The 26,485-nt window shown below is 40.5% G+C and overlaps 1 protein-coding gene across 1 annotated transcript in view; it reads left to right on the top strand.

Annotated features, from left to right (window-relative positions):
- The window catches only part of haus1 (HAUS augmin-like complex, subunit 1), a 44,202-nt gene extending 17,980 nt beyond the window's left edge, over positions 1–26,222 (top strand). Inside the window, exons 4-9 of the mRNA XM_060935681.1 lie at positions 122–256; positions 3,965–4,088; positions 5,495–5,560; positions 5,894–5,965; positions 25,700–25,747; positions 26,021–26,222. Of these exons, the coding sequence (XP_060791664.1) occupies positions 122–256; positions 3,965–4,088; positions 5,495–5,560; positions 5,894–5,965; positions 25,700–25,747; positions 26,021–26,080 (505 nt within the window). The 3' untranslated portion in view covers positions 26,081–26,222. The remainder of the gene's footprint in view (positions 1–121; positions 257–3,964; positions 4,089–5,494; positions 5,561–5,893; positions 5,966–25,699; positions 25,748–26,020) is intronic.
- The last annotated feature ends 263 nt before the right edge of the window (positions 26,223–26,485 follow it).

Here is a 26,485-nt window from a genome sequence, read left to right as displayed (position 1 = left end):
AAGGCTACAATTGAATATAAATGTCTATCCTGTGGAATATACCATTATCTAAATGATTAAAATACCACCCCTGCATTGTGGTATGAAGTTGACGATCGTTAATTAACTCTTGGCTTTACAGCTTTGTCCCTGCAATTAATAAACTGACCAGCGACCTGGCTGAGGCAGAGAAGACTGACAGGAAGTTGGGGCAGGAGCTCGCTGCTGTGAGGAAGAAGATGGCTGCCACGATGATTCTCCGGAAAAAACTTCAAGAGTAGGAGAAAACGCAAAAAGCATACGTAATAAATGAAGGTCATGTTGTTAGATTCAGATAGTAAAGAAAGAAATCCAGTCGGAATGAGATGCACATCTACAGTCTCCAAGTATTGGAATGGCAAAGCCAACACTTTTTTTTTTTTTTTTTTTTAAATGTATACAAAAGGTATTTGGGTTTGAGTTTATGATATAAGTGTTCTTGGGTTTCAGTCACGTGACTTTTCTTAGCGATTTCACTTCCGGTAAAACTGCTGGTGGTCAAGCAAACTAAAACGGCTGCGGTAGTGCCAACAACTAGTGATAACTTCTCAGAGTACGCTCGTAATCTAGAAGCCATGGCTCACTTTAGATATATTCAGAAGATTGCTATGTGCAATGGAATAAACCCCTACAGTCTGGGAAAGAAGGATTTGTCATACAATCTCGAAAACTACCCTTCAGTCGAGTTCCCCGACATCTCCAACTGTCTGGTGTTGCAGACGTCCTTCTACACCGCAAAACACATGAAAGGGTGGAAGAGTATGGAGGCTTACAACTTTTTTTTTTAAATGTGGCTGGGTAAAGGACCTCGGTTAGCCTAGTAAACTAGACCCACCCGCCTAGCGGCCAAAAATATTTTTGCCTAGCGAATGGGTCTAGCCTCACACCATATAAATAAAAACACCCCGGGCATCAAATCGTGCCCGCCAATCACAACGCAAGGTTTGTGTTTGGATTCTTTGGGCGGGCTTTTGCAGGAGTGACGACAAAGCTGCGCGACGCTGGAGAAAGCACAACAGGAAAGATGGCTACGGCTAGTGAACAGCGCGCGTTTGACTCCGCTTTGGAATCAGTTTTAGAAGAATTAGACTTGGAGTTTTCGTTGAAACATGAGCAGGAAGAGGCTCTCCGCTCATTCCTTTTCAAGAAGGACGTTTTCGCTGTTTTGCCGACCGGCTATGGCAAAAGTCTGATCTACCAGCTGGCTCCGCTCGTAGCCAAAAGGATGGGGCTAGTTTGTGCAGTACGAAGAATTAATAAACAGCTTTGAAACATTACTTTTTGATTGTTTCTTATTTTCCCGTTATTTTAAATTTAAGGGAAATTATTTCACCAAACACCACTAAATAAAAACTCTCAAAAACAGTTTAAGCAAACCCTTGAAAAACACTTGGAAAAATGTGGTACAGACTCCAAACTTGTGGTCATTATCTCCAAACTTCTTAATATCTAGAACCTGTTTATTAATTAATACGCATTTTGAAAAATTATTTATTTCAAGGCCTCCCCCACTGCTTTCTGTCGCCCTGACTACATCACAGTCACTGTTGCGCTGATTGGTCAGAGCGTTGGCCTATACGCACAGAGACAGTTTGAAAGACAGCGGTTTGTTCCTCCCACCCCCGTCGGAAATGTCTACGGATCGAGGCCAGACTAAATATTCACATTTAGTCTGGCTTGCCAGGCTAGACCTCGGTATCAAGTCACTGCCAAATGAATCCTGTATTGTTTTTGCGTGTGTATTTTTATTTATTTTTTTTTAAAGCTTTTCGTTCGCATCTTTACAATGAAGTGCTGCAAGTTGAAGTGTAAACAAACAACAGTTTGCTTGATTCTCACTTGTGTTGGCTCTTATCTCTCAGGTAAATCATTCACAAAGATCATCAGAAACCCCTTTAAAGACCTGGATCTTAGTTAAACAAGACGGAGAAGTGATCACGGCACACTGTATCTGTACGGGTGGGGAAGAATTTTGTCGCGACCTTCATGCATATGGACTTTGAGGAGTAAACAAAGAAACAGCTGGGGACTTTAGCGCTTTGGGACTAAAAAAAAAAAAAAAGTACCATAAAATAACGACACATAGCAAGAAAAGTACTTTGAAAACACTACTAAGGACAAAGCTCAAAGGGATATACAGTACAAACCTTTCACCAAGTGATCACTGCAAACTTGAGCATGCTTCAACTCTGCTCCCTTCGATTTCAGTGAGAGGTTCAAAAGCTTCCTTTCTCGACGTCTTTTTGTGAAATCCTCTGTTCGTTCACCCCGTTTTTTTTTTTTTTTTATTAGTTCATGGGGAACCCTGAAGATACTTGTCAGTTTCACAGTTTGACCGATTCGAACAGCCTAAAACAGTGCAAGCGTAGGGCGTTTTTCATGCAAGCAAATGTACCTTCTCCGTACAAACGCTTTGTCAACTGAGCTTTGGTAGACCACCAGCTAAAGTTCTGAATAACTAATGAGGCGGATGTGATGTCACGCGAAACCCAGCAGTTGGCCCAGTGCTTGTGTAATGGCTTGAAAATGGCTTGCGCTTCTCCCATAGATAGCTCTCTGGTCTTTATGTGGGTTTATCCTTTTTAACATCAAATGCAGTCTTCAAAGTCGAAACCCAGGACTCAAACCAAGAGAAGACGTTGAGCTATTGTTTCCAAGGCACACCTGGCAACAAGAGAGACTCGTCAGTCACATGTTCCAAAATTTCTGATCACTCGAATGACATGGCTGGCATTGTACCACATCATTAGATTTTGCATTCATGGGACTGAACGTCGCTAGAAATTGGTAGCTGAGAAACGAAACCCCTGCTCTTTTGTTTTTAAGTGCGAACAACAAAATCTGACCATTTTTCCTTGCGTTTGAAATCGCCACATTTTCCTCCCTCATGTTAAAAGCCATTGCAACTCTGCGCTCAGTGTCCCCCTGTGATGTCAGAATGGTACACGCTAGGGCTGGGTATCACAGTCAGTTTCCTAGATCGATTCGATTTCGATTGTTAGGGTTTTAAATTGATTAATCACGATTCGATTCAATCTGAATCAATTCAATCTGCTCTTAAATAATGAAAATATCTCCATACAATACGTCGCAAAATACACGTCTTTATTTTGTAAATTTGACAGTTCATACGTAACTGTAAACAAAACTGTTATCTTCCTGTAATTAAAAAAGTGCAAATGTAAAAAGTGCAAATGAACGTTGCAGTATTGTTTAAGTGAAAAAATATTAACAAAAAATATTAAAAGTATTAATATTAACAAAACGAAGACAGTAAACTTAAACTGTCACACTTAAGAGACTGAGAGATTCTTGTTGAGGAAAAGGAGCTCATTGACGTGTTCTGGGGTGATGCAGCTCCTTTTGGCAGTGACAATATCACCCGCAGTGGAAAACACCCTCTCCGATGCAATACTGGTCCCTGGGACACAGAGGTAGTGCTTTGCCAGGTGAGCTAACAGTGGATACTCCTTTTCATTTGACCTCCACCAGGTCAGACACGTCAGATTTCATTTGAGACGGCTTGCCGAGCGGTGTTTTCCCTGCCTCAGCCATTTTGTGTGCGTGCTTGAACGTCACGACGTACGACTGTGCAGCTGCGTCATCACGCACGAGACGGCTGAGGGAGGAAAATCACACAACACACGAGATTGTGTTGTGGGAAAAAAAAAAAAACCCTCGATCTTATGCCCTGTGAATTGATAGTGCGAAATTTAAATGAAATCGATCCAAAATCGATTAAATCGACTTTTTTTTTTTTTACCCAGCCCTAGTACACACTTCTCACTGAAATAATGAAAATACAGCATCAATATTTCAGTATGAACATTGTTTAATGTATTTCAAGGTGGATTTTTCTTTTTCATGCAATCTAAGCAAAGGCTTTCACTCATCAATGTAAAGACAAGCTGAGCTAAAGACTGGGAATCCTCCTGTGTTTTGTTAGGGACTTGAAGAACATTACACAGGTCCAGCAGGTTGAGGCTGCTACAGCTGAAGAGAGGTTGCTCAATATGGACTTCATGAAGAACAAATCCAGGGACCTGACCTACAGAAATAAGCTAGCACAGGTGTGTGTGTGTGTGTGTGTGTGTGTGTGTGTGTGTCTGTCTGAGTGTCTTGTGGATTCCATATTATGAGTTTTACTTATGTTTCTGGGGAGGGAAAAAAAAAAAGTGGGTCCAGAAGTGCAGGTTCACAAATTTTAAAGATAGTTACCGTATTGGCCCGAATATAAGACGACCCTGAATGTAAGACGACCCCCCCTTTTCCAAGTTCATCTTTGGGGAAAAAGTTTTTTGAAGACCAAATGTTCATTCATATAAAGCGTATTTATTTCAAAATTCTGTTTAAAATTAGAGGCTTTTGTTTTTCACATTTAAATAGAGGTCATTTCAGTCTCATTTCCGTGAACACTTTTCATAGAAGTAAAAAAAGAGGCTAAACTGCAGGCTACTAGACAAGCCAAATTAAAACATTTAAATTGCATTAATTCAACAAATTTGTCAGGTTTAGATTGAAAGTTCATAAACTTCAGAATGTCAATGCATAACTTCCCATAGCCTACGGGTATATGGAATAAATTTGCAGAACAGTGCAAATGCTTTAAACAATGCATTAAACAATACATTAAGGTTTACAATAATAAACAACTGAAACAATGGAAAGGGTAGTTTGCTAAATTACAGCTACTCAGCACAGAGATCCTCAGCCTCACTTTGCTCACTCTCACTGTCCTCACTTTCGTTTTTGGCGGCATTTTGTCTAGTCCGCGAATTTAAGACGACCCCCCTTTTTAAGGGCTATTTTTTACAACAAAAACACCGTCTTATATTCGAGCCAATACGGTACTCGTTCACCGGCCATAGAGCGATGAGCTATTGCCATCATGCGGCGTCCGTCCACAATTCACAAAAATTCCTACTCCTCACTGAGTTTTTCATGGATTTTGATTCTAATTTTGTTTGGAAGCTCTAGGGTAGGTTTCCCAAAAGTCTCTTAATGCTAAGAGCATCTTAACTAGAAGAGAGAGTGTGTGAGTGTTCATTGTGATGCCCGCTCTACCATTTAATGATGATCTTTGTGCTATGATGCTTTTGGGAAACCCACCCCTAATCAGTCTGCACAAAAGTTACTCCCTGGTTTTGTGATTTCTCATCAACGAGTCGCTAATTAGGCTGATTAACGAACTTTGACGGAAATCGCGACTCCTCCCTCAGTTTTCACTGGATTTTGATTCTGATTTTGTTTGGAAGATCTAATTGTTCTCATAAAGAACAACTCGGCTAATTATAAACTAGTCTGGTTTCTCACGGTTCGGCTGTGTGAGCTGCTGCGTCGCTGATGCTCTGATATTTTTCCTCATTTTCTCTCCTATGTGGTGAACTACCAATTCCCACCCACTAGTCAGCTTTCTGCCCCCTTCTGCATATGTTCACAGTCCTCCAAGTCTGTGTGTTTGTGTGATTTATTCTAGGATAAACTGGCTTCCAGACAGATGAAGGACTCACTCAGTCATCAGGCTATTGTGCAGCTCACAGAAGTAAGACACACTGTCCATTTTTAAACTTTAAAAAATAAAAAAAATAAATTTTCTTTTAAGTCATTGTTAGTCCAGGCGTTCTCTCTTCTAAGGGTATTAGGAGAAGTGTAAAGTTGAGATACCAGCAGGGACGTTCTGCTAATTTAAGGGTTTAGGCAGTTAACGAAAACATTGTTCGAGAAAATTACAGCAAGCTGTGCAGTGTGAAGTGTTTCAGTTACAGGAATTAATGTGCTGTGAAAGGGCATCTGGAGTCCAATTACACTGAGATTTTTCCTATTTTTAACACTCTCTCTCTCTCTCTCTCTCTCTGTGTGTGTGTTAAATTCACAGAAAATCACAGCGTTGAAACAGGACATTGCTCCACTCATGAAGAAGCTAGAGCCTTATTATGACCTGAGCCCTGTAAGGAAGCCTAAAGTCTTATTTTATTTATTTATTTACTTTTTTTTGGCTTTGTGCCAATCTAATATTTTCACAGCATGGGCATTAGCACAACACTAATATTACAGAAATTAGTGTGTTTAAAGATGTTTTTGAAATGTATTTTGATATACAAAGCCAGAAATGTAATGAAATAAGACATCCCAAATAATTGTAATCCTTCATTTCTGCAGAATGAGGTTGTAAAAAACTGGCCAGGTTCCCTCAGGGCTCGACATTAACTTTTCAACCCACTCGCCCTGGGGGGCAAGTGGGGGTTAATTTCCACTTGCCCCCCAATATTATCACTTGCCCCCTATTTTGCGAGTGCTATTTTTTTTTTTTTTTTTTTTTTAAACCTAGAGATGGATGATTTAAAAAAAAAAAATTATATAAATATTTTTCACAGGACTGTGTTTCTCTGATAACAGAAACAAAGCTCCAGCTCTCTCTGCTCTTAATCTGTTCTGTTCTTTCAGGATTTATTGCGCATGTCGCTCCTTGTTGAGTTTTTTATGCCCGAGTTGTTTGAAACCAATCTGAGTTTTCTGTGTCGAATAAGGAAGCGGCTTCACCTGTAAGAAAATCAAACACTTTCACGAAGGTGCTGACCCGAATGCGAGCAGAAAAAAAAAAGATTCTTAAGCAAACTCTTCCATCCTCACTTCCGACTTTTCTGTTTTTGTAAAATACATTTTCAATACAATCGTGAATTTCTCTGGAGTTTTCAGGCTGAGCTTCTCTCTTGATATTCTTTAACCACTCGTTTCCTCATTGTTCTTCAAGCATTTGCTTCTATTTGTTAACATTTTTCTTGATAGCAGGGAGACGGTAATGCCTTTTATCTATTTCTCTGTTTGACCGAGCAAAAACAGCACAAAAATGAACCATATTGAAGACGGATTAAGCCTTGCTTGCATGAAAGACGGTGTCTGTCTGACCCCAGCTGTAATTATCACATGATGCGTGATGTCATGCACAAGGGGTCTAAACAATACGCGTACCATACTACAGCAGCGGGGATATATAAAATAACTTGCAAAGCAGTAAATGAAACCGAGACTAAGAAAACAGCCAAGACATAATGGCGGATAGGTAGTGATGGATGCTTTTAGGAACTGGTCAAAAAGCCTAATTTTTGTGGTGCTAGTCCATAATGCATGCTTGTTCGAACTTGCCCGGTTGAGCATATCGGGGACATATCCCACTTGCCCAACTGCATGTTTCACTTGCCCCGGGCAATCAGGCAGTCCTTAATGTCGAGCCCTGTCCCTTTTAGAGGTTCTACCACAGTGTATGACCTATTTTAAAGAATAGTCCACAGCTAGTCTCTGCCTCAGGTGCTCTTCCCCCAGGATAGAGTGTATGATGTTATTTGTACACTTTTCTGGCCACAATCTTCAGAATGTTGAACATAATCGGGTTTGATCTCTCAATATCAGTGTACCGTATGTGTGCCTCCATGTGTTGGTTTCCAGTAAAAAAAAAATTTAATACTTACACAATGAGCTTTTCAGAGCAAGGTATAGTGAATGGATTAGAGGTCAAGGTCTTTTTGTCATTTCAACCATATACAGTTGGTACAGTACACAGTTGAAACAAAACAACGTTTCTCCAGGACCATGGTACTGCATTAAACATCGCAGGCCTACAAATCTACATATCACAACATCAAGTGCAACACTGCAGACAATAAATGACACAATAGACAGACAATAAACAACACAACATAAGGTGTAGGGTTGAGTGTGCATATTAAGGTAGTATATAAAAAGGGAATAATGAATGAATGAACTGAATGGATTTGTTTTTTATTTCGAACATGTATTAAAAAATGTAACTATTTGTACATACAAAAGAAAGAAAATGAGAAATTTAAAAAAAATAGCATAAAGAGCTAAGACATTACAAAACACCGCACATTGTTCGAAAAAGGAGTGGGAAGAAGTACAATACTTTTTTAATTTCCCACCCCTTTTTAACTACCCCGAAATCCAAACTACATTAATACACCTATAAAAATATATACCATATATACACTTCATGAATATCTATATAAATATATAATTACAAAAATATATACTACATACACACTTCATAAATATCTATATAAATATATAACTACAAAAAATATATACTATATGCACTTAATAAATATCTATATAAATATATAATTACAAAATATCTACTACATACCTATCCCTGTAAAAATAAATATATAAACTATCCCCATAAATAAATATATACCATATACTGTTAGTTCTAATATAACAATCAACCCTATTCTATTTATAGATTTATCCCTCATCCTCCGTTAACATACTTCCTCTTCCATATACTAATAAATAAATAAATGTAAACTGTGTGTGAGACATTGTAAGGCAATAGTGCATTATTGTCCACTGTGCAAAGATTGCAGTGTGAGTGGTGTGTTCAGCAGTCAGTGAGGACCAGTCCAGTCCCTCAGAATCGAGGAGTCCGATGGCATGAGGGAAGAAACTGTTAGAGTCTGGCTGTGAAGGCCCGAATGCTTCGGTACCTTTTTCCAGACGGCAGAAGGGTGAAGAGATTGTTTAAGGGGTGTGTGGGGTCAGCCACGATACTGGCGGCTTTCCGGATGCAGCATGTGGTGTAAATATCCGTGATGAAGGGAAGAGAGACTCCGATGATCTGAGCTGTTCTCATTATCCACTGTCGGGTCTTGCGATCCAAGATGGTGCAATTCCCAAACCAGACCATGATGCAGCTGCTCAGAATGCTTCGGTTCCTTTTTCCAGATGGCAGGAGGGTGAAGAGATTGTGTGAGGGGTGTGTGGTAGTCAATAGTCCCTCTGTAGAATATTATGAGGATGGGTGGTAATGGGAGATGGGGTTTCCTCAGCCTCTGTAGGAAGTAGAGATGCTGCTGGGCTTTCTTGACTGGAGCTGGTGTTGAGGAACCAGGTGAAGTTCTCTGCCAGATGAACACCGAGGAATTTAGTGCTCTTGATGTTCTCCACGAGAGCTACAAAAAAAAAAACCCTGCAAATATTTTAAGTCAGCTGGTTGTATAAATTAATCTACACAGATAAATAAAAAATAATGTGAGGAACATCTAGTTAACAAATATTTAATAACTTATTAGTCTGCTGAATTTCTCCTGTAGGGCTATCCTCAAATGATTATTCCTTGTTCCGAATGTATCTTTTGATACGGGATATATTTTTGAATTTATCTTTAACGCTTTATCTTAAATGTATTGCATCATTTTCATTGTTTAACAGGCCAAAATTAAACAGGCTAAAGCATAAACGGCCTCAACTGCTGCACATGTAATTACTACAATATCAAGCCTATGAAATGTAATATGAGGCTATGACGACAGCCTTCGCTTTTAATTCTCCTGCAGCTGTGAAAGTTCTTTGTTTTGTACAGACTGGATTGTACTGCTTTCAGGGCTTTCCCCAAAGCACAGATATGCGGCGCTTTGCCATGCTGTGCGACGTCAGCGTTGCGCTATCACTTGCACACCAAAAAAAAAAATCAATACCATAAATTGAACAATGCAGAGTACTTTCCGCACCTAAGTATCTCCTATTCCCCTCTGAAAATGAGTAATAACTATAGAAATAGGAAGATACCTATATAATAAGCGGCAAAGTTAGTTTGTTTTGTCTTGAGCTAATGTCGCCATTTCTTGATGGATTTTCACCAAATTTCTCAAGTAGGTACAGGAATCAGCCACAATTTGGCAGAACTCAGAAATTCCATATTTGGGGCCCAGGGGGTCCCTGGTGGGCTCCTGGGTGGTGGATGTTTGGATTTTTGTTTGTCTTGGGTTAACATCACCATTTCTTGACGGATCTTCACCAAATTTGACATGGAAGTCTGGGGTCAACCCAGAATTTTGCAAAACCTGGGCAACGCCGGGTAACCTGCTAGTTGTAATATAAAGATCTAGACTATCCTGATACTCAACCCAGAAGTGAAAATTAAGTTTCTCACTGCGTGCACTGACTGCCATTCGCAGCCATACATAAAACCACGTTCTTGGTGCTGGTTGCTAGATGGCGCTGTTGCATGATTTGACCTCGGTTCTGTTCCTGGCATCCTGGAATTGGAAAAATGAAGAGGTGTGCTATGAAGTGTTTGCATTTCAAATCTAATTTTGCCCTTTTAAATTTTGTCCCTTGCATATTTGACGAGGTAAAAAAAAAACAGCAAATTTAATAATGTTGAATTTTGCCTAAATTGACTCTTGAGAATGCACCATTTGAAGTCTTTAATTTCAAAATTTTCCGGGGGAGCATGCCTCAAGACCCCCCAAAAGCAGCCTTCGGGGCTCTCTACGCCAGGGTTCCGTATCAGTAGCACCACTCTGATATTTTTGGTTTCTGGGGTATAGCCCTGGCTTTTACCGGTACCGTTTTTTAAATGAAACTGTCACTGTTTTTGCCATCATTCAAAGATCTCACACAGAGTGTGTGCACACGCTGCTGTCACTCTTATGTTTTCTACTAGTCATGTTGACATGACCATGACGTGTTTTTCTGCATTCTGATGGCTCCACTGAGCTGTTTTTTATCCAAGCAAGAAGCTTGTTTCTTACAAGTGAAATCCCTTGATCTGCTGCTTCCAGTGGCTTCATTATGGCATTACATCCCCAATAGATGCCTCTGCACTCTTGGATCATGTGTCCATGTAGTTGGTTTTTTTTTTCCCCTTTTCCTGTCAGAAAAGTGCTAGTAGACAGCTGTGGAGCGCTTTGTCCCAGCACTTCATCAAAAAAGCACTCCCATGCTGTGCATCAGTTGTTTTGTTGTTGTTTGGGGTTTTACAGCAATTTGCATCCATTGTGTTGCATTGCTGCCTCCTTCTGGTTTTCTTCGTCCATCACCCTCTTGTGATCAGCCGGGTTGTTTTCAGAAACCCGAATAAGCACTTTGTCCCCTCCATTGTGTCCCTGCACTGCACTGCAACACATCTTGAGTCCTAGTTTCTGTTGCTCTGTAGTCCTTTCCCTTGTTTCCTCTTTGTGCTTTGCTCATGACCGTGGCGGCTGGTGAAAAAAATTCTTGGTGGGTCTGGTGTGCCAATAGATTTCCCTGCCTAGTCCAGTACAAGTATTCAAGTGAACAGTCAGAAAGTGACAACAATTCCACAATAATAATTTAATTTCCTTCTCAAAATCAGCAGTTTCACAGCTAAAGTAAATGAACAATTTACAGCTATATTAGGCTCCATTTATGCTTTGGAAAGGAACGGCATCAAATACAATACAATACTCAAATACCTCTTCATTGTGCCTTCTTCCAGCAATGCGGTGCCCATCGTCTAGCTGCGCCGCTATGCTAATCCTTCCGAGCACAGCTAGCTTTACGCAGTTTTCCGTGTGAACTCTTGATCTTTCATGCTTCTTGATGCATTCGGAGACCTGCTTTAAGTCAGTTTGTCCAGACTGTGTCCACATCAAATCACACCTGTCACTTTTGAAAAGGATGCAGGGGAAACAAAAAAATGCATTGGCTGTTCCACAGCCTGTCAGCCACGACTTGCGCTGGAACCAACTCCTGCAAAAAGTCCTGTTGTAGGCTTTAACTTTCTCCTTGGTTGGCTGGGTGATGTTTATTTTGGGCTTGTCGGGTCCCAGCTCCTTAACACGGACTTTTTCCACCATCGTCCTTTTCACGAAAGGGTAGTTCAACAAAGATCTCGCCTAATTTGGTGGAAGCTGCCCCTCAACTGTCGTCACTGCCATCATCTCTCTGACTGACTGACCTGAGACCTCAAATTTATCACCAAAGCAATCCAAAACTTTCCCACATTTTCTGTAGCAGGGGTGAAATTTCCAGCGCCCCAGAACCATTAAATTCGGCGATGCTGATTGGCCAAATATTTATTTTTCCCTCTCAGCCATACACGATTGGCTATTTCGCTGCACTTCTGGGGCGCTTTGACGAACGCCCAAGAAGAGAAATGATACGAGTCTGTCGGTGGAAATTCACTGTTGAATGAGAGTCAGTTGGTGGAAATGTTGTTTAAATAATTCAGATTGCATGTAGGCACACACTATTGAGTAAAACTGACATTGATCATAAAATTTGTAAAAAAAAAAAAAAGTGATTCCACGCTTATGGGTACTGAAATGGGGACATGAACTTATTTTTAAAAATTCACCTAAAACCATTTCTTTTTTTACCATCAGGTCACAAAACATGTAATCTTTAATGAATGATATGTTAAAAGATAACTTTAATTTTCTGAGATGTAATAAAAACATATTTATATGCCAAAGTCAGAACGTAACAGAAGTGTTGTGGACATATATATTCTCAATTTTAACAATGTAGAATTACTTTTTGAAACATAGGAAGGTGATGTTTTAGCAAATATAATTAATAAACATGTGTAGTAGAATAAACATACACATTCTTTCAATAAGATTAACATGGTATAGAGCTAGATTGTAATTAATTTGTAACAGACGCGAGATGGACAATCGTAACAGAAGTAATGTAACAGACATCATTTTGGAACTCATAGGCTTGACTTTGGCATATAAATATGTTTTTATTACATTTCAGAAAATTAAAGTTATCTTTTAACATATCATTCATTAAAGATTACATGTTTTGTGACCTGATGGTAAAAAAAGAAATGGTTTTAGGTGAATTTTTAAAAATAAGTTCATGTCCCCATTTCAGTACCCAGAAGCGTGGAATCACTCATATATATATATATATATATATATATATATATATATATATATATATATATATATAATTTTTTTTTAAAAATATTTTTTCCCTCCACATCTAGGAGGGCAGCGCCCAAGCGCCCCCTATGGGCTAGCCGCCACTGCATCAGGACATGAGCCACTGACTCCATTGTTTGACAGTACTTGCAATGACCGGTTGGACGTTTCCCCATGATGAAAAATGTGCTATTTAAGTTGCTGACTCTTAGTCTACTCATGACTACTTGCTCCCTTCTGTTGGTCCCTCCAATTCTTGCCCCTTCAAATTTTTTTCTGAATTCTGTGTAGGCATCTTTGTTTAGTCACACTGTCCCAGTACTGCTGCCATTATTTGATTATTTCCTTCCAAACAATACTTTTCCCCTCTGATTTTGAAAGCTTAATACCAATTTCCACACTTCTTTCCGACCAACTCCTTCTCTAGCTTGTCTACTTTTTCATTCCCAGTAATTCTTGAGTGTTCTGGAACCCATATGAACATTTACATTTTCCCCTGGCTAGCTAGCCTTGAGTTAGTGGATAGCAGTTCATATATTAAGTCTAGATGCCTTCTGGCTGTTCCTGTTTTAACACTTGACAGTGCTGACACTGAATCACTACAGATGAATATATTTGCCACCACCTCTTCCACCCACGCTAGTGCTCGCAGAACTGCAAATAGCTCAACAGCATACACACTCGCTCAAATTATCTGATGTTCTTCTACTGACACCAGTCTGGAGGCTGGGGATCACTATTGCTGCCCCGTTGCCTCTGTTAGAGGTTCCTTTGATCCATCAGTAAAGAACTGCAGATAACCACTGTAGTTCCTATCCACATGGCTTTAGTTTTCCTGGGCTAGATCTGTTCTCTTATTTCTCTGCTTAATGTTCAGTAGTTCCAAATGTCCACCATGCAGCATCCATTTTGGTTTTACTGGCCATATCACCATTGGGCAAAAATCCACTTTAATGGATTTTATTTGCTCTGCAATGCCTTTTCCTATCCATCCAAAGCTTGGGTGTTTGTTTTTATGCTTTCCCCCTTTCCCAACACAGGGTTCCCACGGGGTCTAAAAAAGTCTAAAATTCAGAAAGTTAAATTTTAGGCCTTAAAATGTCTAAAAAAAAACCCACACATTTTCATCCCAGGTCTAAAATTTAATTTATCCAAGTCTAAAATTCTTACATCCGCTCAGTCCGTTCCTAGAAGTGCCTGCAAAACATTAATAAAAAATGTGCCGGTTGCGTTGTTGTCTGCCTGCTAAAAAACTTCAATCACCGATGATCGTGGCAAGTATGCAACGGTCCAGTTTGTCCACTACGCCTACCATAGTTCTACCTTCTAAGTTCCCGCCGAGTTTATGCAGTCTGTGGCAGTCAGAGAAGGTTAGCGGTTGTGTTGGCAGTGCGATGAAGAGTGTGGATAGCGCGTCGAATAATTTTGAGTAAAATGGGAAAGTGTCTGTTTAATGAAGCTTGGCTTGACCGTGAAGAATTTCGAAACTGGTTAGAAGCCGCAGCAGGTGATAGGTATGCGGCTCGCTGCAAAGTCTGCAGGAAATGAAAGCCCTTGAAGCTGAGATCAGTGCTAAAGGAGAGGAACTCAGATATATGGTTGTATAGGTTGTATGTATCACTAGAAATTGTCTTCTACTTGATTGTCAGTTTGACATTTACAGACGCAATACAAAATTACATTGTTTTTGAGAATTGAACTGATTTTTTGGTCGTTTTTTTTGGGGGGGGGGCTGTAATCCTTCAGGTTGGTCAATCCGAGGAACTTGGATATTGTATAGATTGTATGCATCACTCTATTGTCTTGTACTTTTGTTGCTATGTGACATAATGTACTAATGTTGCACTAATGTTACCATATGACATAAATAAGCACACAATCAGTTTGTATCCCTGCTAGTCAGTTTACCAATACAAATGACTTTGTTTTGAGAATTGAACTCGATTGTCTTTTTTTGGGAAGGGCAGGGGTAGGGCAGGTTGTAATGCTTCGTGTTGGTCTAAAAAATTTTTCAGAATGGTCTTAAAAAGTCTAAAAAAGGTCTAAAATTTAACTTACTGAATCCTGCAAGAACCCTGCAACAAGCCACTAAAACCTTGCCATATTTCGCTGAAGCAACATCAACTCCCCAGTCTACCCCTGCCAGACATCTCATGACATTGATGACTTTCTTACTTTCCTTCATGCTATGCTTCTTACATGCTCTCTCCAAGTTAGTCTAGGGCCAAAATGGATTCCCAGAAAGTGAAAGCTTTCTACTCTTTCTAGATTATTTCCATACAGTTTCAAATTTGTTCCTTGAGGAACAAAGGAACGGTGGTGCAGTGGTTAACACTGTTGTCTCACAGCAAGAAGGGTTCTGGGTTTGAGCCCAGGGGCTGACAGAAGCCTTTCTTGTGTGACGTTTGCATGTTCTCCCTGTGTCTGCATGGGTTTCCTCTGGGTACTCCGGTTTCTCCCACAGTCCAAAGACGTGCGATTAGGTTAACTGGCTACTCTAAATTGCCCATAGGTGTGAATGTGTGTGGGTGTGAACGGTTGTTTCCCAGGCCTGGAAATGGGAGGGTTGTGGCAGGAAGGGCATCCGGTGTAAAACTAGATGGATTTCTCAACATAGAAGGGAAAAATGGCTCGTAAACATTCGGTCGGACTCTGTGTCGAATGGAGAGATCAAAAACCCTCTGGTATGCTCACTTCATTTTTACGAAGGTAAGAATTCCAACAAAATTTTTTTTTTTTCAAAACTGCAGCGCAGTGCTCATTCTTATACAGTGAACATGAGCGTCAACACATCGGCTCAGCATAGCCTAACCTTCACCGGGACTTAAAAAGTGTATTTACATTTGCGGATCCTTTGGAGCGCTTTGTGCACGCGCTTGGGACCCAGTCATTATGGGAAACACCTGGTGCTGATTTGAGCGCAGTCAGCACATGCATGTAAGGATGCTGTTTTCATAGAGACTTTGCAAAGTGTTCTGTCGGGTATGCGGCAGGAGACGGAAGTAAGTGCATGAGCTGTTTACAAGCAGGCGTGATCTTTACAAAAACACAAATGAAACCGAAAGCAGAGTCATAAACGTGACCTTCATAATGATCGTACTTCACAAAGCCTCTGTGTCCTTATATGTGTGCTGATTGCGCTCAAATCAGCATCAGGTGTTTCCCATAATGACTAGGTGAGCGAGCGTGACTGTTCAAGCGCCCGAAAACATGACAGTCAAGTGTTCACCTCCTGCGTGACCACAACTTTTATCTCGCCTGTACATCTCACCATGCATCGTCACCAAAACACCTCATTTTCATTGATAACCCATTGCAAAGCATCGTGAGCTGTAGTGTGACTGTGGCTTCATGTTCATGTTCACCTCTGTATAAAAATGAGCACCTTGCTGCACTTTTGTATCTTTTGCGAGCCATTTTTCCCTTCTACGTTTTGAAATGAAATCGTTCAGAATGATTTGCACACCCAAAACCCCTGCACCCCTTCCCGTTTTGGCTGTTACCCTCTTCAGCTCCCCAATAGCAAACTAGGGTATCTAATTCACTCTTCAAAATTATTCATTCTTCTTAGGCCCCCGACTTGGCTTTCCCTCCTCAGTCTGATTATTGGGTCTGTGTAAAGCAGTAAACCATTAATTCAGCCTTTTGCTTTTTGCCACTTTATTCCCAGTGCTCACAACAGGATATTTCCACTCTCTCGCCTATTTTCTCCCATTTTCTTTACCCTCATAGGAGACGTCTGGGGAATGATGGTGTTGCCAGTTGACCCGTAGAACTTCCTTCAGTATGCCCTCTTTGTAGTCTTGTTGTTTTCCTAACCATAGCTTGGACTTGCTTGTCCTGGATCAGATGCTGAAAATTATGGGATTTTTTGACCAGTTTGAGTGCCTTGTTTCTATTCTTAACTGCTTGTTTGCACTTATCATCCCACCATGTTGGTACTTTTTTTTTTTTTTCTCTTTTTTTTTTGCTTATGCTTTAAGGAATAGAGCTTGCTGATGCTATACCCTCCAGGTTGGGAGTGAGTTGCTGCCCGAAGTGAAGATCAAGTATCTCAGGATCTTGTTCACGAGTGATGGTAAAATGGAGCGTGAGGTGGACAGGCGGATTGGGATGGTGTCAGCAGTAATGTGGGCATTGTACCAGTCCATCATGGTGAAGAGGGAGCTGAGCCTGAACCAGTCAATCTATGTTCCAACCTTCACCTATGGTCATGAGCTTTGGGTAGTGACTGAAAGGATGAGATCGTGGATACAAGTGGCTGAAATGAGCTTTCTCCGTAGGGTGGCTGGGCTTACCCTTAGAAATAGAGTGAGGAGCTCAAACATCGGGAGGGATCTCAGAGTCGAGCCACTGCTTCATGTCGAAAGGAGTCAGCTGAAGTGGTTTGGGGATCATTCAAACCTTCTTTTGGAGGTTTTCCGGGCACGTCCAGCTGGGAGGAGACCTCGGGGTAGACCCAGAACACGCTGGAGAGATTATATACACTTGTGTTCAAAATAATAGCAGTCCAACACGACTAACCAGATCAATCACTGTTTTTGGTGGAAATTATATTATTACATGGCAAATAATTTACCAGTAGGTGTAGTAGAGTCATAGAAAACCAACAGACCCAACATTCATGATATGCATGCTCCTGAGTCTGTGTAATCGAATAATTAAATGAAAGGGACGTGTTCAAAATAATAGCAGTGTGGAGTTCAATTAGTGAGGTCATTCATTCTGTGAAAAAACAGATGTCAGTCAGGTGGCCCTAATTTAAGGATGAAGCCAGCACGTTGTACATCCATTTCTCTCTGAAAACCTGAGAAACATGGGTCGTTCCAGACATTGTTCAGAAGAACAGCGCGCTTTGATTAAAACATTGATTGGAGAGGGGAAAACGTATACTGTAAAGAAGTGCAGAAAATGATGGGACAGCAAAGCCAGAGAGACGTGGAAGAAAACAGAAGACTACCATTCAAATGGATCGAAGAATAGCCAGAATGGCAAAGACTCAGCCAATGATCAGCTCCAGGGTGATCAAAGACGGTCTGAAGTTACCTGTGAGTACTGTGACAATTAGAAGATGCCTGTGTGAAGCTAATCTATCAGCAAGAAGCTCCCGCAAAGTTCCACTGTTAAAAAAAGACGTGCTGAAGAGGATGCAATTTGCCAAAGAACACATCGACTGGCCTAAAGAGAAATGGAAAAACATTTTGTGGACTGATGAAAGTAAAATTGTTCTTTTTGGGTCGAAGAGCCGCAGACAGTTTTTCAGATGACCCCCAAACACTGAATTCAAGCCACAGTACACTCTGAAGACAGTGAAGCATGGTGGTGCAAGCATCATGATATGGGGATGTTTCTCTTACTATGGTGTTGGGCCCATTTATCGCATACCAGGGATCATGGATCAGTTTGCATATATCAAAATACTTGAGGAGGTCATGTTGCCTTATGCTGAAGAGGAAATGCCCTTGAAATGGGTGTTTCAACAAGACAACGACCCCAAACACACCAGTAAGCGAGCAGCATCAGGGTTCAAGACCAACAAAATGAAAGTTATGGAGTGGCCAGCCCAATCCCCGGACCTTAATCCGATAGAAAACTTGTGGGGTGACATCAAAAATGCTGTTTCTGAGGCAAAACCAAGAAATGCAGAGGAATTGTGGAATGTTGTCAAATCATCCTGGGCTAGAATACCTGTTCACAGGTGCCAGAAGTTCTCAGAAACCATGGTTATACAACTAAATATTAGTTTAGTGATTCACAGGAATACTAAATCCTTAAGATTTTTTCAGTTTATACAGTAAATATTTGGAGTTTGTAATGAAAAATGCAGACACTGCTATTTTTTTGAACAGCCCAATGTTCATTTTTCTTCATTTTCTGTAAAGTAATTAAAATATTCATACATTTTTCTTCATGTTTTGATGTAGAATATAATGTGCAGTGTTCCCAATGCATGGAAATAAAAACTATTATAAGGATTTTGAGCTTTACTCACGTTTTTAAACACACTGCTATTATTTTGAACACAACTGTATATCATCTGGCCTGGGAGCGCCTTGGGATCCCCCAGGAAAAACTGGAAAGTGCTGCTGGGGAGAGGGATGCCTGGAATACCCTGCTTAGCCTGCTGCCACTGTGCCCTGACTTTGGATAAGCGGAAGAAAATGGATGGATGATGCTATACCCTGCCTTATTTTACAATTAAGTATTTTTATTTCCATGTAATCACAAATCTGGCAGAGATGTTTATCACATTTGTTTATGGATTTTGCCCAGTTGGCTTTCTCAAAAATCCCCCCCCCCCAAATCCCAGTTCTCTGGTCTGTATTTTTGCTTTGTTTATTTTGATATAGACCCCTTGCGCATGATGTCATACATCACGTGATCATTTCTCCTGGGGAACAACCAGGCACCATCTTTCCTGTAAGCAAGGCTTAATCTATTGGTTAATTTTTGCACTGTTTTTGGTTGTTCCAGTTGTTCAAATAGAGGGGTGGGGGTGGGAAAGGTATTGCTGTCTCTCTGGAACTTTGTCTTGAACTTCTGATTGTGGCTTAGGAACTTGACTTGGGCATAGAAAGGAAATATCTCTGATCCGGGAGTAGGAGACACTTTTTTTTCAGAGCAGTAGGAAGAAGCCAGTACACCTTTTTATCTGTAACTGTCAGTAAATCCCTTTGTTTCACTCCATTCTTGAGGATAATGCTCACTGCCAGTGGTCCCTTCTTGGTACACTACACTAGCATCAGGTCCAGAGCTGATTATTTGCCCAAGTTCACATCTGTTCTTGTTTTTGGCCAGTAATTCTTCCACTACCTGGCCATTCGTAATCTGTTGTCTCACTCCCCCATAAGGCCATTATTAAAAAATGTTCTGTTTCCGGTCCACCGGCCGGGTGAGTGCCATTTGTGCGGTTGAAATTTTTTTTTTTTTAACGCCGGTTTTTCGACATTTTTTTCGGGTTCATAAATCTAAAATCGAACTTGACATTTATGCATTCCCAGGGCTTTCCACTAAGGCTCATACTAGCCAGCCATGACAAATAAGTAGCCAGCCGGGGGGGGGGAGGAAACACAAAATAAACTCCTGTGCACGCAGTTCCCAGGATTAAATGTATTTTCCACAGACCATTTATTCATTCACTTTACTCAAATACAAAGTAAAATGGCAGTAAATCTTCTTTCTTTTCTTGCGTATTGCATCATGAGGCGTTCCTGGCTTGTAAATCTCTTATTTTCGGTGCATGACACATTCACGCAGCTGAGCATGCTATGAATTAACAACGACAACGGTCTGCAGTGGGGCTACACAATTACACACTCGGCGAACATTTCTCCATTTGTGTATGAAAACACACTCCAACGACTCAGTTTGGTTTCATTTACAACCAGCGGTGTCTTTTGATGCCAGCACGTAATTGAACGAGAGAAGACTGGTTTACCGGAGACAAAATAAGCGTTATCTCTGCTTCTGTTCCCTCCGACGGCCCCGACACACTACTGCCTCCGCCGAGTGCGCGTGCGTACACCGCATGTCGGGGCCGCGGATGAGTTACTCTCCCTTGATCAACGAAGTCGGCGGGGAATTTGTGGTTATTATCGGTACAAACAGCGCGAATCACAACTTAAATGAGCGCCGTTCAGTTTGACATTATTGTCAGTCCGTTAGATAAACATTTAATTTTATTAAAATCAAAAATTAATATTTAGAGCCTGTGGGCTACAAAAATAATAGTCATTAAAGTAGCCGGCTGGACTTAATTGTGTAGTCGGCTCTATGGCCGGCAGTCGGCGCTTGTGGAAAGCCCTGCATTCTGTGCGGAATATAGAATTGAATCAGCTCTGCGCATGCGCCGTGCGACACAAAAAAATGGCAGCCACCATGAAGGAAGGAGATCTGGAGTTTTCAAACATTTGCTTAAGTGTGAAATCGTGAAATGATATTCTAGCGAACAACAAAATAGTAAAGATTCAGAAAAACAAATCATTCAGTGATCATTTTAATAGTGTAATTTCATCCGAACGAGGCCTAACGGTCGATTTAGAACTACAAAAAGTCCGTGTGTTGGACATTTTAAGTACCTTTTGTAAAAGTTTTGCAAATGTTGCAGTCAGCATTTAAAATGCTAACTTAAAGTTTTTGTACAAGTTTCAGTTGATTAAACTGTCATATTTTATTAAATGTGTCTGCTTTTGTAATAAAAAAGTAGTGAAAGAAAAAGCAAACACAGCATTGCGATTTCTTATCCATCCATATATAAAAAAAAAAAATCCCTCCCTCCCTACTGAAAATTTTTTTGCTCACCCGGTGGACAGGAAACGGATTTTTTTTTTTTTTTTAAGGATGGCCTAAAGTATTGTGTGCATTAGAGGCCCCACACTACACTGTCTATTCCTTCAAGTGTATGAAGATCTAGCTTTCTGCATGGATTATAGCAGTTTATCACCACCCAGTTCGTTTCCTTTCTGCCCACAGTTCAATAACCATGCACTCTAGCTTAGTGTCATTATCTATAGCTCTGTCAGGGATTCCCTCTTTCACGAGGGTGACGCAGAACCCCTCCTGTTCCATCTTCCCTGTCCTGCCCGATCGCCACATTTACCCCTTTATCATAACTTGGTTTTAACCATGACTCCTGGATACATGCGTCTCTCTTTGTCTTCGTCTCTCTCACAGCCCACACTCCGAACTCCACTCCACTCCTCTGGTTCCGTGTGTTCCACCTGCCCTACATTGGTTTTGTTTCTGTGACATTTATTTTGAAACGTGTCAACACTTTAACCACTGTATGATTGGTTGCCTGAAAAGGAGCAGCAGTGACACTACCAGTGCCTTTCTGAAAAGTTCAGAGATTTTCAACTTGAAACAGCTGCACAAAAACGGCAGAGCGCTGTGAAAAGACACTGTGTGCTACACTTTTTTTCTCTAGGCGGCCACATACAGTGGCATACTCCGCTCTCTCTCCACTGGAAGCAATTGAAAAAAGATGCTGGCGCTCAGATTAAAATACTATGTGGACAATAGGGTGGATCAGTTGCCCTCACTTTCATAAAATCTGCTGCATTTTTGTTTGGGTGTTCCTTTTCACCAATAAAGACATCCTGTAAAAAATTTTTTGACCATATTCAAAAGTCTAATGGTGGCACCATGAGGTTCATTTTTTGCCAAAAAATGCTTATTTTATGTTTTCGCGTAAGGTTTGAATCACAATGTTGGACTCCATTTATTGATTTCTTGTGACCCAGAGATCATGTTAAGAACCTTTGCAAGGGATTGAGAAGCATTAATGTGATTCATAATACATTTGCATTGTTTAAAAGTAGTTGAACAATGATTCAATGAACAGCTAAAACTCAAACTGTGCTTGATAATATATTTAGAATATGTACTAAAAATGTGTATCTAAGATATTTGGTATACTCTATAAGGTGCCATAATGTTTCATGAAAAGTGATCGAAATTTTGTCATAAAAGTCATAAAATAGCAGCTTTTTCCATAACTTTGAGCTCCTGGTGCCACCATTACAGTGGTGGCTGCTGGTTTTTAAAACAGGGGAAGCCCATTTTACGCATTCATCGTAAAACCTGTAGGCCGGATATCAAAGCATAGAAAAGTGTGCCCCATTAGCACAATGAACTAGACAACCCTACCTAGTGGCAGAAAGTATTTTTGCTTGTACATTTCACGTTATAGTCTGGCTTGCCAGGCTAGTGCCTCATATCCTTAATCAAAAATATCAAACATCCAAAAATCACTGGCTATTCAACGAAGAGCCTTGAACATCATACCCTGATATGCAACACAGAGTCTTTAACACAACACCCAGCTGTGCAACACATCCTTGAACATCTTCTGCAACACAGTCTGGAAATTCATAACCAGGTAGGCTATGCAACACACAGAACCTTGAATATTATACCCAGGTATAACCTATAACACAGAGCCCACCATTCTCTTAACATTACTGAACAATATACACACTTCACATTCATGAACATGAACACTATTTATACACACATTCTGCCCTCCGCTCCTTTTCCAGAAAATGGTCTGTGACCCTGTCATACCAGCTGGTTGTGCTTTCCAGAGACTTCACCAATTTCTGTTAGCAGCTAGCACTGCAGATCCCAATAAGGCTCAAGCTAGCCTACAACCAGATTGAACTACAAATGAAATAAACGAGTGAATTCACGAATGATCAAACTGATAGAATGGATGAAAGTTAACAGAGCACAACGAGTAATATTTACATTTATTTACAGAGTAATGTAGAGAGACATAAATGAGAAGAACCGTTTATATGAAAAGAAATTCGGACAGCACTTTGGCACACGACTACACTTTTTCGACATCCGCTAGGCTGATCGTACTTCCGTGTTCCTCGCCGAAGTACCGCCCTCCTCATGTCTTTCAAACACTACCTCCAATAATCCTTTATCAGCCCGGCTTCTTGTCCCTCCCACTGTCTCGTTTAGTCCCAGAGAAGCCCGGCTTCCCTGGAAGTGACGATTTTGTTGATTTTAACCAATAACAACTAGCCGAAATTGGCTGTTCAGAGCCGTCTCGTAGACTGCAACGGATACCCGGCTGCCAGTCAGTGTTGCCAGATACTGCTGACGTTTTCCACCCAAAATATGTTCAAAACCCGCCAAAATGCACTTAAAACCGCCCAATCTGGCAACACTGCTGCCAGTCCATAGAGCCCATTCAAATAAGAAAGGTTACAGCCTGGCAGCAAAGGTGATTCTCGTAGCGAACTGCAAGTTCGTCAGACATCACTCAAATAAGTTACAGGATAGTTATGAACATAAATACAATCTTGGGCATATATTACGTTATGCAAGTTATTGTTTTAATGAGAATTCAACGTCGTAGATGCCGCAGTTTGGGGAGAGAATTTTAGGGGAAGCTCGGCTTCCCTTGTTGTCTCTGAGAAATCGCCCCTGCACCATTAAACTTTTGAATTTTGTCAAAAATATTTCACCCAGTGTGTTTTCTTACCAAAAGGAACATAAAAACAAAAATGCATCATGATCGGAGGAACTTTTCATTTTTAGGGGGCAACTGATGCACCCTTACATTTTTGTTATTGGTGAAGTAAACTACTTGTTGAATATAAACGTGTGTGTGTGTGTAATTTTTCATAATTGACATTTCTGATAGTTCAACTAATCGAGGCAGTCCTACACTGGATTAAAATAGTTAACGGAATCCTGTCCGTGAGACGTTATTCAGGAATTTTATGTGAGGCAGTGAAGGCTGGAGAAAACAGTCTGTGGTTGGTCATCTGCCATGTCAATCAAATTGCCTTTTTCTATGAATGTAGGCAGTTCCTGGCTGTGTTGAATGACAAAATATACCACACTCTATCAAAGCTAAAGGTCTGGCTTCTGAGACAAATGCACAACTATAATAACACGAGAGTGACACTGTTTTAAAGTGTCCAAAATGGTATCAGTATGGCGGTGCAGCACGTAGTATTGTTTCCTTACAGCTCCAGGTTCTCCAGTTCGATCCTGAACTCTGGTTATTGTATGTGTGGAGTTTTGCTTGGATCCGTGTGTGCTGAATGAAACATCCATCCATCCATCCATTATCCGTTACCGCTTATCCTCTGCAGGGGTGCGGGCAAGCTGGAGCCTTTCCCAGCTGACTATAGGCGAGAGGTGGGGTACATCCTGGACAAGTCACCAGGTCATCGCAGGGCTGACACATGGAGACAATCATTTACACTCACGGTCAATTTAGAGCTTCCAAATTAGCCTAACCTGCCTGTCTTTGGGCCATTATTAAAAAATGTTCTGTTTCCGGTCCACCAGCCGGGTGAGTGCCATTTGTGCGGTTGAAATTTTATTTTATTTTTTAACACCGGTTTTTCGACATTTTTTTCGGGTTCGTAAATCTAAAATCGAACTTGACATTTACGCATTCCGCGCAGAATATAGAATTGAATCAGCTCTGCGCATGCGCCGTGTGGCACAAAAATATGGCAGCCACCATGAAGGAAGGAGATCCGGAGTTTTCAAACATTTGCTTAAGTGTGAAATCGCAAAATGGTATTCTAGCGAACAACAAAATAGTAAAGATTCAGAAAAACAAATCATTCAGTGATCATTTTAATAGTGTAATTTCATCCGAACTAGGCCTAACGGTCGATTTAGAACTACAAAAAGTCCGTGTGTCGGACCATCACAAACCGTTACTGGGAAATTCGTTTGATCTTGATCCATCCGAGACGTTACAAACAGCTTTCGAGTTTTGTTATGCGAAATTCATTACCTACTTTGTTAATGACCCTGACAGATCTGTAGGAGAACGTAATAGATCTATTCAAAATGAGAACGGAACTGAACAAAAAAAATGCGTTTACGGAACTAATGCAGGTTGGCTGGACAGAATTAAAAACTGTGTCTGTAGCAAATAAAAAGAACGAATTACAAAAAAAAAAATCCCTCCCTCCCGAAAATTGTTTTGCTCACCCGGTGGACAGGAAACGGATTTTTTTTTTTTTAAGGATGGCCTTGGATTGTGGAGGAAACCCATGCAGACACTAGGAAAACATGCAAACTCCACACAGAAAGGCCCCTGTCAGCCACTGGGCTCGAACCCAGAACCTTCTTGCTGTGAGGCGACAGTGCTAACCACTACACCACCTGAATGAAACAGTTGTGGCAAATTAAAACGAGGTTATTCAGAGTACAAATTATGAATCTGAATCTTGAAATACTCTGACTAGACCGTATGACGCCAAAAACCATGCCATGTTTCTCCCGTGCTGATGTTTGACGTGAACGTAAACTGAAGCTTGAGACCTGGATCTGCATGATTTTATGATGTATTCTGCAATTCTGTGCATAAAATGTTTTAAAAATGCATCTTAATTTCATCAACATTAACATCATGTAAATTGCAGTGCAATGTACACAGTCATAATTTACCAATTTAACTGTTTTTCCCTTTAAATCATCCACACCATTCCTTACAGAGTCCTGCTCTGGCTCGGGTTGCAATCGAAGAGGTGAAAAGAGAGCTGGTATGTTTGGCCATGTACATTTTGTTACTCGTGACGTAATGATTGGTTAGTTTGGATTGATGCATTGAAATATATAAATCAAGGCAACAACCATGAATTGATGATTTATCCATGATAACTGATTCTAAATCGATTATCAAAAAAAGCCTTATGAACCAAAATAAGTATTTTATCATATCAGATTAAACTGTATTGTCAAATATCAAATTGTTGCCATAAGAATCCAAATCGTGTTATTGTGTATAAGCCTTTTGTGTTTTGTGTATGTACTAGGTGGCCCTGGATGCTGAACTAGAGCAGAAGGTTGATTTGATGAACACTTTATCTCAGTGACTGACTGATGAAGAATAAGGAGATCAGCAACAATTAGTGTTGTAACTCAACCTTTTATTTTATTCCCCCCCCCTTCCCTAGCCACTATGGGTGGGCTTTATTTGTGCAAGTGTGTGAAAATAAAATACATTTTTCAGTTCAAGATTGTTTCATCAGTGGCACTCTTCTGCATTACCAAAGATGCTGTTAGAAGGTATGTGAATATTTTAAAAAAGGAAACTACAGTGGTATGCAAAAGTTTGGGCACCCCTGGTTAAAATTGCTGTTACTGTGAACAGTGAAGCAAGTTGAAGATGAAATGATCTCCAAAAGGCATAAAGTTAAAGATGACTCATTCCCTTTATATTTTAAGCAAAAACAATTTTTTTATTTTCATCTTTTACATTTTCAAAATGACAAAAAAGG

The sequence above is a fragment of the Neoarius graeffei genome, chromosome 12 (genome assembly GCF_027579695.1).
Source record: "Neoarius graeffei isolate fNeoGra1 chromosome 12, fNeoGra1.pri, whole genome shotgun sequence".
Classification (NCBI taxonomy): Eukaryota; Metazoa; Chordata; class Actinopteri; order Siluriformes; family Ariidae; genus Neoarius; species Neoarius graeffei.
Note: the sequence above shows the minus strand (reverse complement) of the source record. Positions and strands in the feature narration are given on the sequence as shown.